This window comes from Monodelphis domestica, chromosome 7 (genome assembly GCF_027887165.1).
Source record: "Monodelphis domestica isolate mMonDom1 chromosome 7, mMonDom1.pri, whole genome shotgun sequence".
NCBI classification, from domain to species: domain Eukaryota; kingdom Metazoa; phylum Chordata; class Mammalia; order Didelphimorphia; family Didelphidae; genus Monodelphis; species Monodelphis domestica.
Genome location: NC_077233.1, coordinates 54717796 through 54732274, shown reverse-complemented (window position 1 = coordinate 54732274; position 14479 = coordinate 54717796). Strand labels below are relative to the sequence as shown.

The following is a 14479-nucleotide window of genomic DNA, read 5'->3' as shown; positions in this document are numbered from 1 at the left end:
GACTTTCCATTTCTCTGTGCTTCAGGCAAATCCGTAGAACTGATATAGCAAGACTAAACCTATCTTCATTATCAATCTCAGAGGAGGGAATCTGCTAAACTGAAGAAATCACCGCTTTATCGTGTATTCCCCAAATATGTATGTGTACGTGTACATACACACACACAGAGTCTATAGTAATAATGATGCAGAAAGAACTATTGGCTTAAAGCGTCTATAATTAAACACAGACATGTATGAAACACCCATTTTGTATGGCACACTGGTGTATGGTATCTGGTGCCAATGTTAGAAAGAGAGAGATATTTTCAGGTCTTGCTCAAGGAATTTCCAGCCTCATGGGGGAAGGCATGCACACAAATAACTGATACAAGGGAGAGTGACATAAGTGTGAAGCAGAGACACAAGCAGAGTAAACTGAGAAATTGGAGGAAAACGATCAGTTGTCAAGTTGGGTTTTGAGATTTTTTGGGGAGGGGAGGGGCAATGCTTCACAGGAGAGAGATCACTTCAGATGGACCTTGAAGATAGCAACAGACAAGAGACTGAAAATGAGGAAGAACCCATTCCAAGGATGGGAAGGTGACATGAATGATGGCACATAGACTTGAAAGAGTAAGTGAACATAATTCCAAAATTTCAGAGATGTAGGACTGAAAAGTAAGCCCTCTGCTTTGTTCTTTCTTCAAAATACTGAGAAACTAGAGCCAGAGCTCCTAATTCTCTCAGGAAGAGACAATCTAATCAGACTACAAAATGGAGGATTTTGATCCAAGGATATGCAGTTCATATCCTAGCATGACACTGCCTAGCTGTATGACTTTGGGCAAGTCACTGAACATCTCAGACCCTCAGATTCCTCATAATTGGTTATATAATTGGTTACATTGTAATATTGTATTATTTATGTTTTATATGTGTATTTATATTTAATATAAATATGTGTTTGTGTATTTATATGTTTAATATAAATACATATATGTTTATAAAGAGGTAGTTTTCTGCTCTGTCTTTAATCAACTGAATTCAATTGAATCTGGAATACAGAGATGGCAGGTCACCATCTGCATTATGAAGAGATGAAATAAGAAAAATAAGTTTTGGTTATTTCTGACTTAAACCAGGGTTTTCCTGAATGTGTCAGGCTTTTTTTTTTGAGTGTGTGTGGTATGCTTAGAATTTATTTTGTATTCTCTAGAACTTTAAAAAAAATATTGTACCTATTATTCCACTGGTTTAAAGAACTTTCAGTGAGGAACTTCCTCTAACCAAAACTGTGTCAGACTTAAAAAATTTAAATTCTGAATATTCTGTAATATTGTTGCAGCAGAACAAGCAGGTGATTAGAAACCAGGAGATAAAAATTATGGTAACAATATTAGTTATTAGCATTAGTGTTACTTGTAGTTTTATGAACTAATTTTATATTCTTGAACATTAATCCCTCTACCTTTACCTATCATTTTCCTTATCTGTAAAATTGATTAGGTTTTTTTTTTTAATCCTCACGTTCTGTCTTGGAATCAATACTGTGTATTGGCTCCAAGGCAGAAGAGTGGTAAGGGCTAGGCAATGGGGGTCAAGTGACTTGCTCAGGGTCACACAGCTAGGAAGTCTCTGAGGCCAGATTTGAACCTAGGACCTCCCATCTCTAGACCTGGCTCTCAATCCACAGAGCTACCCAGCTGCCCCCTGATTAGGTTTTTAAACCTCCCTCATATGGTGGTTTTTAGGACCCAGTCAGTTAACAGATAAAATATTCAGCAAATATATATATGTGTGTGTGTATATATACAAATATATGTGTCTCTTACTGCTTACACCATTCTTTAGGTCTGCCTTGTAATCTGAGGAATTAAAAACCAAGTCAAAACTTTGAGTAGCAGATTCAGAGGAAACTTTTCACTGAAACACTCCAACCTACAATAAATAGGCAAGGAAGGGATTTCTAGCTCCAAAAAACCACCAGATCCTCTCTCCCAAGGACAAAGAAAACCAACTAATTTGATATGACAAAAGTAATATATAATTATAACTAGAAGTTGTTACAAATACTCTTATGCAGTTTTAAGCAATTAAAGCTTAAAGTTGCTCTAAAACTTTTTGGAAAACCCTAATTATTCTTATTGTAAAAATATTGTAATGACAAATGGAAATTATAAACTGAGAAAGAGTATAGGAAATTTAAATTCAGAAATACTGAACTCTTAGAATGTTTTTGGTGCTTAAGAATTGAAGTCAAACTTTTTCCAAAAGTGAAATCCTTCTGTTGCTTGCAAGATAGACTTGGGTTTTTTACTTTTTAGTCTTCATAGGCATTGTTGGTTTTTTCCTTACAAATTTTGCAGTGGCAGGGCTGCCGTCCTCCTATCATGAAAGCCTCTGACATGGCTCCTTCAATAAAGGCTCTCCTCTTCCTCTTCCTTCTCCTCCCTCTTTCTTTTCCTTCTCCTCCTCCTCTTTCTTTCAAACACTCAATACATTTAGAGCCTGATCTTGTGCAGAAAATATCCCTGACATTTGAAGAGCTCCAGGGATTCAGTGAGCATGCTCAGTCCTTCCGTCCTGCTAGAAAGAGGAAGCTAGTTTACATACCAAGTCATACCAAGCATAGCCAGCATGTCAGTGCAGTTAACTTGCAGCGGGGCTGTGAGGAAAACTAGCGTGTCTTTGTCCTAGGAAATGTGCCTCGTTTTTTGGCCTTTTTTTAAAATGCTTTTTTAATTTGAAGAAAGATTCGTAAGGACTTCTGAAACTGTATTTTAAATTCTAAGGCAAGGATAACGATCAAATCCAGCTTCCCAATAAACCCTTGAGGGGTTTAGTGTATGTGCGCGCTTTGAGGTTTCTTTTTGTGTGCTTGCTTTTTTCTTTTTCTTTTTTTTCCCTTTTTTAAACTTTTACAGACTTTATTTTGATAGTTTGAGGCTGGGCCTCGCCTTTTTTTTTTTTTTTGTGAAGTTAATAAAAAGAGCCAGGTGCTCCTGAGCAATAATTGATTTTTGAATCCTCTTTACCGTATTTTGGGGCAAAAGCAAACAAGCTGGTTTTCTCTGCTAAGCCCAATAAATGCTATTTATGAAGATGGACCTGTTGAACTACCAGTACTTGGACAAGATGAACAACAATATTGGCATTCTGTGCTACGAAGGTAAATACGGCCCTCCAGGCACCTCTGAGAAACTGACCTGCTCTGTCTGTCTGTCTGTCTGTCTTTGGGTCTGTCAGCTGGCAGCCGGGTTGGGGGAGGCGCCTCCCTCTAATTAGTATTCTAATAACATTGGCTTGTTGGGGGTGGCTGTTGCTGTTTGTTGTCCACGGGCTTTCAAGGGTTTGGGGAAATGTCTGTCCATTTATTCTTTCTGAGGCGACAAAGTTGTCTTCAATGTTAAGCTAGCATTGAAGAGGGAACTTGTTTGAAATGCTCCTTGGGAAAGTTTGCTGGGTGCCTGCTCCAGCCTGCCTGTTCCCTAGCTGTATATGTAGTGATATCCGTAGTACTTTTATGTGTGTATATATGGGATTTGTGGGGGAGGGGTCGCTGGGTTTTGTTGTTGCTCTTATTCCTCATTTTGTGAACAAAGAACACTTAATATCGAAGTACAAGTCCAACGGGAGAGGCTATGTTCTATACCACAGTATGGTAGGGCTCTAGTAGTTGTTCTTTATAATATATAGTATTTTTAGGCCTTCCAGAACTCGGGAATTGTTAAAAAAAAAAAATCTGCCTATGTTTGAGAACAAAAAGTTACAGTGTGTTTTTGTTTTTAATGGAGGGATGGCGCAAACCCATAAAGAATTTTGCCATTCATTTTGGAGGACTGGTAGGGCACCCATGTTAGATAGTACAGACTGGCCCTTTGTTTGATTTCTCATTTCCTGTACAGCTCTGAGAGGATTCTGACACTGAAGGATGTTTCCCCTCCCCTCCCCTCCTCACCCCCCCACATTCTGGCCTCTTATGGAAATAATTACACACAACACCCCAGAAAACTTAAGTTTTAAAATTTAGAAGATTTTTAAGGGGGGGAAAGAACTAACTGAAAGACCCAACGAATAGCCTTTCCTTTTTACTGTCTAGTACTTTTAAATTTTCTTCTGGTTATATGTAGTAAAAGGGAGCAGTCTATTTCTGTAATCGGCATTATCTACGTGCAATTTGGAGAAGAGGTAATGGCCTGACTTCGAGTGGTGAGGAAGGCACTACTGAGGGAATTTGGCTTGGCAGTAGGAGTGTTTTTGTTGTAACCACATACAAACAGTGCATTTTCAGGAGGAGCATTTTCCATGTTCTTTTACTAATTAAAGTTAGCATTTCTCTTGGAAAAGAAAGACATGGGGGTTGGGTGGGGAGGAGACTCACCCACTGGAGGATTCGATGAATTCAGATCACATGCTGGGAATATTCCGAAGGAAAAGATCTTGGGCCTCTTTGGACTAAAACCAATCACAAACCTGTCCTTCCTTTCTTGAAAACATAAAACACAAAATCCTTGTCTGAGTGAATTGTTTTTCTTTGTTCTTATGGGAGAAGATCTGATTTTGGGGAGCTAGAAATCCCCTCCTTGCCTGCCTACTGTAGGTTGGAGTACTTCAGTGAAAAGCTTTCTTTGAATCTGCTGTACAAAGTATTGACTTGCCTTTTAAGCGCTCAGATTACAGGGCAGACCTAAAGAATGGTGTAAGCAGTAAGTGATCCATCTTGTTTCCTTGGTATCTTAATACACTGTAGTTTGTTTTTGAAACTTTTTTCTTCAATAGATGATGAGCACAAACTTTTGGTTCACTTTTCCCTGCCCCCACTGAATAATGATCCTCTACTAAAGCATAAATAAAGTTCAGAAAGAAAAAATACACGTACAACATAGCTGTCAACCCTTTAGATGAGTCCCAACATTGTTAGGAAAGCTGATATCGGATGAATATTTTATGTCTCCAGCTGGCCATGGTGAGGCTAAGCTGATGGAGGGCCTTGAATTGGTTGTTTAACTGTTTTTTGTGTCTGTAATGGGAAGTCCCCGATAGAACTTTCTTCTGTGCCCTCTTACTTTGAGGAGACTCTGATTTTGAAAGTAAAATAGATGTATGGGAAACAGGAGATAATAGGCCATATAGTCTGTTTAGTTTAAACATCTGTTGCTATTTTCCTTATTATGAACGTTAACATTATTTAACACCAAAATAAACACACAGGAAATGAAGAAAAGCAAAGCAAAATGTGAGTGGTGTTTATAGTGAGCTGTTTATGTCCCAGTGGTTTATTCAGTATAAACACTGCTCACAGCTGCATTGGACCCCAAAGGGTGATTTTTGGAGATGGGCACAGACCTTCCATGCCAGACTTTGTGATTTCTTCCAGGATACCTGACTTAATCAGTGTAGACACTCCTTCTACTCAAGCAGGTCAAGACTCCTCTAGGCCTAGGTAGATTGTCTTTGTAAAATACTTCTAATTACCTGATGAAAAGCCCTCTGGTGATGAGCCTCCCCAAACCTAGGTAGACTGATCTGGGCCTGTCAGAGGAAATCCTTAGAGCTAGGTTAGGACCTGCCCATTGCTTTTGCTCTGCCGCCATTGCCTTTAAAAACTCAGGATCTGCTCCAGGTTCCAATGGAGTACTCAGGGTCACTGTCAGGTTGTGTGTATTAAATAGATCCTTTTGGTGATGAGGTTCCATTGAGGATGATACTTGAGCTCACCCACCAAGTTCAGGAAAGTCATTCTGTAACTGTGATCTGTAGCTGAAGGGCTCTTCTTTACTGTTGTTTTCCTATAGTATAAGTATGGCAGTCCTTAGGCATGGTTTGATTTCAGTTCCTACTGGAGACGACTTCTAGGTCTCTTTTTAAATGAGAATATGTAGCATTTGACATATAAGTGAGAGGATTAAGAAAAAAGTTAGGGTTTTCCTGATAAGTTATTTTTATTATCTTATTTTGAGCAAATTCTGTTTGTTCTGAGCACTAATAAAAAGAAACTATAATCTTTATCCAGAAAAATTGAAGGGATCTGGCTACTCCTATCCTTCCCTAAACTTTCTCTGTTCTTATTAATTCTAAAACTATTAGATATATTTATTCAATTCTTTGTTCTTTTCTTAGTCAAGATCTTTCTGAAATTTAGTCCTGAAGAAATTTTTTTTCTTGGATTGGGTAGAGAATAGTTTTCCTCTCTAATGTTCCTTGGACCTTGCCTTCTTTGTACTGTCCATTTCAGTTCAACCAAGAACAGAAGAACTGAAAAGAAAATGAGAAAGCTAATCAAAATGTGTGATGTTGAGGTGTTTTGAGGGAGGTGGGCAGGTAGAAAAGAAAGGGCAACTGGGGAAAGGCTTAAAGGAGAGAGAAATATGTCCATGGTAATATTTAGCAACTGAACTTTCTCACTACAAATGAGCAGAATAAGAAATTAAGCCTGAGCTAACACATTTATTTATTTTTTATTTTTTCAGAGACATTTTATTTTCCCAATTACATGTAATAATAATTTTCAACATGTGTTTTCTGAAATTATAAGATCCAAATTGTCTCCCTCTCTCCCTTCCCTCTCCCCTCTTGGAGATGGTAAGCAATTTGATCTAGGTTTTACATGTTTTATCATGCAAAACATACTTCTATATTGGTCATTATTGTGATAAATTTATTTTTAAACCTAAGGATTTTTTTTACTGAAATATCTCCAGGGAAATTCAACAGTTAGTCTTGGACCAAAAGGTAAACAGCATAATTTATCAACTCTATGCCTTTCCATATAATGCTCATTAGAACATTATAGAACAGTAGAGAGAAAGCTGGCCTTACAGTCAGAAGAACTGAATTTGTGTCCTGAACTGTGAGCCAGCTGTGTGACTTTAGGCAAGTCTCTCAACTTTTCTGTGCCTCATCTTCTAAAGCTGTAAAATAGGAGTACCAGTGCTTGTACTAATTATGCCACAGCATCATTGTGAAGACAATATCTTCAAAACAAATTTCTTTTGAATTTGTGGTAAGCCTGGTGATTTTACCCGTAGGTTCCTCTAGGTGAATTACTTCTTTGTATGGAGTTGGAAACCTTCTTTCGGATATTTCTAGGTCCTAAACTTTCCTGATGGCACTGAGAGATTTGATGATTTGCCCCAAGCACTCCAGCAGCCACAGTGTGTCTGAGGTGGAGTGGTCAGGTTATATTCTTTCCATTATACCATACTGTTTCTCATTCTCATTATTGCATTTCCTTAAATAATAATAATAATAACAACAATGATAAGAATTAGCATTTATAGAGTATCTTAAGATTTAAAAAATGCTTTACAAATATGATCTTATTTTATCCTTACAACAGCAGTGAGAGATAGGTTCTATAGAGGCAGCATAGTATGGTGACTAGATAGTGAGAGAGCGCTAGCCTCATACCCAAAAAGTTCTGAGTTCAGGTGCTGCGTCTAATATATACTAGTTGTGTGTCCCTGGGAAAGTCACCAAATCTCTCAGGGGTCTAGGTGGGGCATCAAATGCAAATAGAAATGAGAGCCTCTAAACCATACATAAGTATCTGGCCACACATTGACTTAGAAAACCACTTATTGTCTGTGTTTTATTGTATTTTTATTTTGTTGAATTGTGTGTGTATTTAAACTCCTATCTTCTGTTTTTAGAATTGATATGGAGTATCTCTTCCAAGGCAGAAGAGTGGTAAGGGCTAGGCAATGGGAGCTAAGTGACTTGTCCAGGGTTACACAGCTAGGAAGTGTCTGAGGTCAGATTTGAACCCAGGACCACCTGTCTCCAGGCCTGGCTCTCTATCTACTGAGCCACTTAACTGCTCCCTGATTATATTTTAATTTGGGTCTCTCATACTTTAGAGTGTTGTTCTAGGAAGCTCCTCTCTAAGACTGAGTGGCAGAGAAGCTGCCCACTTGCCTTGGTAGGTTGAGCTTCCTCCTCAGGGAATTTCTTAGACCAGTGAAATTATGGTTCTTATTTATTCTTTATGGCTCAGGGCTAGGTGCTGGGGAAACCAAAGCAAAAGCACCATCCCCATCAAATCCATGAAGGTTACAGACTGGGGTGTGTGCAGGTGCCTAGGCTGCAGGGAGAATACAACATGGATAGAGATAAGTAAGTGCAAGTTTGAGGGAATACCAACAGCTCAGGAAGGCTTTATGTGGGAGGGGGGGCCTGATCTGTACCTTGACTGAGGGAGGATACCAGCAGAGAGTGGATTTCAGAGCTTGGGAAGAATTTGGCTGGATACCCTGCTATGGCACACATCTGAGCACCAGGTCACTTAGGGATGTGCCTTGGCTTCTTGTTTTTTATCTTTCCTGTGTGTTCATAGTAGTGTTCCTTGAACACTTGAAAGGAGTGAACTTTCAGAATCTGTCAGACTAAATCAAGTCTATTGTATAAGCTTTTTAAAATTGCCCTCTTTTGGTCTTACCTTCCTACAACTCCCTCCCCCCAAAAAGAGAGGAATCTTTCTTCTGTTCTCCACAGAGTGTTGGATATTGTTGGTTTGCATTAAACATGAAGCAAAATCAATAGCAGGTAATTCCTTAGTTCATCCTCATCAAGATAAGTTTTTTCCACCTGCTTTGTGCCAATGGGTTTCCTTTCTGCTTCCATATTGTGCAGTGAAGGAATTAGTAAGTTAATATTTGTAAAATGCTTTGCAGACCCTCAAATGCTCTGCAAATGCTGTTATTGTTCTTGTTGTAAATGGAGGCAAGCCTAATTCTGGTAGAGCCCTGTTCCCATGCCAGGTAGAATAACTCCCAAGTGAATGGTTGAAAGTCCCCTAGTACGGGTTAGTTCCTCCACCTACTTCAAGGTGACTGCAGCTTACATTCACATGCCAATTTGGTGCTAATAGATGGGCAGATACAGGGGGAAAATCTGGAGACAGAGGACCTCGATTCAAGTGCCTGCTTTGCTGCTACTCTTACAAGCTATATGACCTTGCAGATGCCATTTACTCTCTTTGGATCACAATCTTCTCAATAAAATTAAGGGGTTGGGATTAGAGTCAATAGATATATGATGGAAGGAACAGCAGCTCTGGGGTCAAAGGACATGTGTTTGAATCTCAGCCCTCACGCATCCATAATTTCTCTGGGGCCAGTTACTTATCTGAGGGGGTTAGATTTAATTAAGGGTTCTTAACCTTTGGGGCCCATGAACTTGGTTTTTAAAAAACATGTTGGTAACTGGGATTGAATATAGCTGAATTTGGTAATCCTATGCATTTAAAAGTGATGTTCTGAGAAGAGGGTCCATTGGCTTCTCCAGACAGCCAGAGGGATCTTCATACACATTCTCTATCTCTGTCTCTCTGTTTCTGTCTGTCTGTCTGTCTGTCTGTCTCTGTCTGTCTGTCTCTCTGTCTCTCTCTGTCTCTCTCTGTCTCTCTGTCTCTCTCTCTGACTCTCTGAGACTCTCACTCAGACTCTCTCTGTCTCTCATACACACATACACACATAAAAACTCCTGGCACTGGGTGATCCTGAGAACCTCCCTTCCCAGCTCTTAACTCTGTGAACCTAGAGCCTTTTGGAGGGTACTTTCAACTTCTCTTCCTGATGCCTTTCTTCATTGTGGGCTTGGAGTCACTTGAGTGTTGCTTGGTAGAAAATTTCTTTTTTAATAATGTGATTTATACTGTAAAAATCTTCCACATGTTACAGTATTCTTAAATATTGAGAAAACCTGTTCAGTTCCTCAGATTCTAGAACTATTTGCTGGCTGAGAATATAAGAGAATAAGCAAGGGTTTCAGAATTGCTGACTTGAGATCGCCATGTTGGGATTTACATGAGCCTAAGTAACTGGATTTCTTATGTGGTAGGGGAGCAGTTTTGAATAGCTCCCAGTGTAATGGAGTCTCATTTTCATTGTTCTTTCTTTAATTAGCTCAGCAATCAGGAAGCCAGGGAAACTTTGGGCTCTGACTGAGGTGAAAAGGTGGCAGAGCAGAAGTCTGTAGAACTGGACTCCCCTAGGGCAGTAGAACCAATGAATGGCAAGGGTTTGATTTGGGGGGAACAGGCAGGGTGGGGGGGTGTCTTCTGAGGTAGAACATCTGTAACTGTTTTACCATGGAAACTAATTTTATTTTAACTTCCCATAGTTGTTCCCTGGGAGTGTGAGTACATGTGAATGAGGCCACTGGGAGGGGTTGGGGTTTATGAAACATGCCCAGGTGAGCCAGGAGTACTGAAACTTCTAGCAGGAAGACCAGCCAGTGGAGGTTTCTATTCCTTACAATTTTTGAACCCTAAGGTTTTGGTTATTCTTTTCCTGGCATTCGTGTGTTCCCTCCCCCACCAATTTGCACCTTTTCCTCTTCTCTCCTCTCTCCTCTTCGTCCCCAGATTATTTCCCTTGGCCATTTATCTCTTGCAGTGTACAGATGGCTCTGTTTGGGAAAGCAGACTTGGCTTCCTTCCTCCCTCTCTCCCTCTTGAGCCTCTTCTCCCCCCCCCCCCCCCCATTGTTTAGATGTGTGCTATTGCTGTGTTCCTGGGCCTCTGGATTTGTTGAAGTGAGAGAGAGAAAAAAAAATGTGGAAAGATCCAAAGAAATCCCCACCCCTATATGAGGAGGCTCAACTCCCTTAAAGTAGTTTTAGTTCTGTTTAATCATGTGGATGTTGTAGAAAACTGGGTTTTGTTATGATGAAAATTAGATACAGATTTATTTTGTGTATATATGTATAAACAGTTCCTATGAGGAAGAATGTGTAATATTATATATAGATATAGACACACAGAAATAGAGCAGGGGACTGTTGATGTTATTTAATTGTAATCGTGTATTACATATTTAGTACACCATGACTTTATTATTTAGCCTACAGTATCAGTTTTGCCTGGCAATGTCGACTTTAGGACCATTCCCCCTTTTTTTTTTTTGAGAGATCATGTATCCATTCCAAAAAATTCAGTGGAAGCTTAATATTAAATGCAGAGCCTGAAAGTAATTTTACAAACTCCATTTGCTCATTTCTTTCCCTCCTAAAAATCATGTGTTGGGTTGAGTTCTGAAGAATGATTTCCATCAGTTTGCTTCTTCCATCCTACATTGGAACATCAGTTTCTACTCAACTCAGTAGGCTGTTTTAATTTTAGTATATTGTGTCTACATTATATTTTGCCCCTAACAACGAGCCAATTTCTGGTAGTTGAAAGGGTGTTTATTTACTCAAATAAAATATAACTTATCTTCTTAAGGTCCTCTCTAGTTTGCTGCTATTTATATGATCTTTCAGTAGGCTTACATTTCACTCTTTTGTTTGCAAAGAAGTTAAGTAAACACAGCTCACTGAAATAGTTTGAGTAAATGATTAGAGGAAACTCCATAATGTCCTTCCACATTAAATTCCCAGGACTTTTCAAGATGAAAGAGAGCCAGTAACTGAATGTCTTTCCTCCACACAAAACCAGTAAGAGTCCTACCTTGTATCTTGTGAGTTCCTTCTTTACCTACATTCCCATGGTTTACTCCTTAGGAGTGTACCTACCTTTCTTTTCCCCTATCTATTTTTACTGGGAAGAAAATATATGACAAATAATAGCAGAGTTTGGGGAAGGACAAAGTGGAGAATCATTTTGGAGATTCGTCACTTAATTAGTGCCTGTAAGCAACAAGTTTAGTTCTGCGTTAATAAGCAATTTGCTTAAAGGCAGCAACTGTTACCAACAAGTCAACTTTGTGGCAGTGCCAGGTTTCTTTGAATTTAAATCCAGGGACTTTCTGGATACATAGAAAAAGCTTAAATTGCTCCAGTGTTCAAACAATACACTACATTGTATAGAGGACTGTTCAAAAGCAACAAAGACCTCCAACAACTGAGCTCATTGTGTACACTCTGAAATTATGAATGAAAAAGAATCATCCATATGTATTGGTTTTGATTTTTATTTTGTTTCTGTTTTACATGAAAATAGTTGCCTCTTAATTCTTTCTAGACACTAATGCAGATGGAGCTCTATGATTTGATTCTGGCAGAGTCAGTTCCAAATTTTAATATGCTTGTTGCATATGTACTCTGCCAAGCAATTTAGCAAAATTGTTTACACTACCCATAAGCCAGCAGGACAGATCCTATAATTCTTGACTGATAATAGTCGAGGGAATGATGAGTGAAAATCTCTAGAGTGGTTTTTTCCCTTTAAAATAAACAAAATTTGAATTATAAAAAAGGCATCCATTTGACTTAAAATTTTATTTTAAAACCAGGCAACTTTTTTCTTCTTCTCTTCTATATTGAGAATACTTGTCCTTACATGTGTTTTTCAGATGAACGACTGATAAAGTATTGCCTGACCCTACAGAGAATAATTATTTTCTTTTTCTGCTGGAAATCTTTGCTCTGTTTGGCAGTGCTTTAAGTAATTGGCCAAAAGAGCCCTCACTATAAAATTGTTTCTTTGGAGTGTTCTGGACAGCTTTGAAAGGCCCCAAGTCCTAGGGAAGAACTTAGTGAAGGGTAAAGAAGATCAAACAAATGGTATGGAATCAATCCTTGATCTAGAACAAATGCCATAGACTATTTAAGGCTGAATCTAGTTCTAGGGCTAAAGTTCTCCACCCTTATAATGACCAGTTAAGGAAAAGAGAAAGTTAGGAGGAGCCTGGAGAGGAAGAAATATACTAGTTAGGGAAAAAGAAATTAAGAACTAGGGCAGAGAAATAAGGGAAAGTAGAGTAAACTCATTTTGTCCTTCCTTGTTATAGTATTGTTCTCTTGAACCATGGGCAAAAGAGGAAAGTGTCCATCATTACCCCATATTGCCAAAAGTCCAGTTTGTTTTCTGGGGAAGTTTAAGGCAGTCCTTGCCCCAAGAATTGTTCTGGTTTAATTTTCAAGCTGTATTATTTTTTTGTAAGCAAAATAAATCCCTTGGATTTCTGAAGGTTTCATCTGTTTTTTTTTTAACACCTTGTTAAATTTTAGAAATTTCATTTGAAACCTTAAATGGGTCAGTCATTTTGTTAATATTTTGATATTTTTAAAAAACCAGCTTTTTTGATTGCCTTATTTTATTATAAACAAATAACTGTGTCATTTCACAGTATCTGAATGCGTCATTGGGAACTCAAATTTTACCGCTTCCTTTTAAACCTTTAAAAAAAAAGCCAGTTCTTGTGGTCTGTAGACTTCATTTTCTTCATATGTAAAATGAGAAAGTTGGACTAGATAATCTTTGAGGTCCCTTGCAGCTCTTAATCTATACTGCTTTGATGCCACTAGATGTAAAATATGGTTGTGTTGTTTTGGTCTGGACTTATGATTCCATCTGTGTAAGGTTCCTCATGTATCATTTCCCTCCCCAGATAAAGATCTGCCACTCGGTCTTATCCTAGGTCCAAAGAGATTAAGGAAAGGAGTAGCAGAGAGCCTAGTACCTAGTAAGACTTCTTCAGGAGCAGGTAGGTCATTGGATAGCTGTTATTCCCCCTCTTCAGCTGCCCTTGATGTGCTTGTAGAGGGTTGGCTTTGAATGCCCTCTTGCTACAGAATATCAAAATAAACGGAGCATTGGGCAAAAAATCAGAAGACTTGGGTTTATTTCTTGACTCAGATCATTATTAGCTTCTTGACCTTGGACACATTCCTTTTTTACTTTGTAAAATTTGGAAGTTGAAATAAATGAGCTCAGAGAGATCTACCTTGGTCTTCTTGGATTCCATGATTCCCTGTGTTGGTGGCCCATAGACACAATACTCTTAGACCAAGTATGATACCTGCTGAAGGCCACATGGTATTAAGTCTAATAGCCAAATATTCATTACCTTATTCTTGGGTTTCATTTGGAAATTTCAGTTGGGTTTCATTGGGAAATGGTTAACAAGGTGTTTGTACAACTTTATTTTTTTTGAGTACTTGTTATTCATTAGACATTGTTTTTGTTTTTAAAATATAAAAAGTCATGACTCCTGAAATGTAGAAAAGACAGTCTCCTAAAAGTTTAAGGGAGAAGTCAGCATATAGGTGCTTCCCCTTAAATATATTTTCCAGGAAATAGTAGTTCACTATTATGAATTTTTTGGTAGTCATTAATCTACAGTAGGGTATTAGTGGAAGCATTTTTAGCATAATGCATTGAGTTGATATTCAATAAATATTTGCTGAATGAATAAATGGAAGTGAACCATAAGTCAGATTTAGAAATTTTCAAATTGGACAGTGCTTTAGAGATCAGTTTGGCCACCCCTTCATTTTACAGCGAGGATACTGAGGCCTGGAGGCCTAAAAATTTAGGCTGGTGCCCAAGTCTCCCAGGAAACCAGGGCAGAGCTGGATTCTGAACACGAATACCCTGCCTTTGGATCCATTGCTCTTTCCATTATGCCAGGAAGCTCTGTGGTTCATTTGGAGCGATTTACATGATGCTCGAGACATTTAATCAGTGGAAGGCTCAAAACAAATGAAGAAGAATGAAAAGATGAGTCATTACTGGGATAATTTGCTAGATACAGACAGCCCACCTGGATGTGTC

General features: G+C 38.6%; 1 protein-coding gene across 4 annotated transcripts in view; it reads left to right on the top strand.

Moving 5' to 3' along the window:
* VGLL4 (vestigial like family member 4) overlaps positions 1-14479 on the top strand; it is a 184396-nt gene that overhangs the window by 84985 nt on the left and 84932 nt on the right. The window contains exons 1-2 of one of the 4 annotated variants that reach the window (XM_007500236.3): positions 2512-3151; positions 13314-13409. The exons of 2 other annotated variants lie outside the window; for them this stretch is intronic. In XM_007500236.3, the coding sequence (XP_007500298.1) occupies positions 3070-3151; positions 13314-13409 (178 nt within the window). In that variant the 5' untranslated portion in view covers positions 2512-3069. Of the gene's footprint in view, positions 1-2511; positions 3152-13313; positions 13410-14479 lie in introns of those variants that run through there. One more of the 4 variants, XM_007500237.3, reaches the window with a different exon arrangement.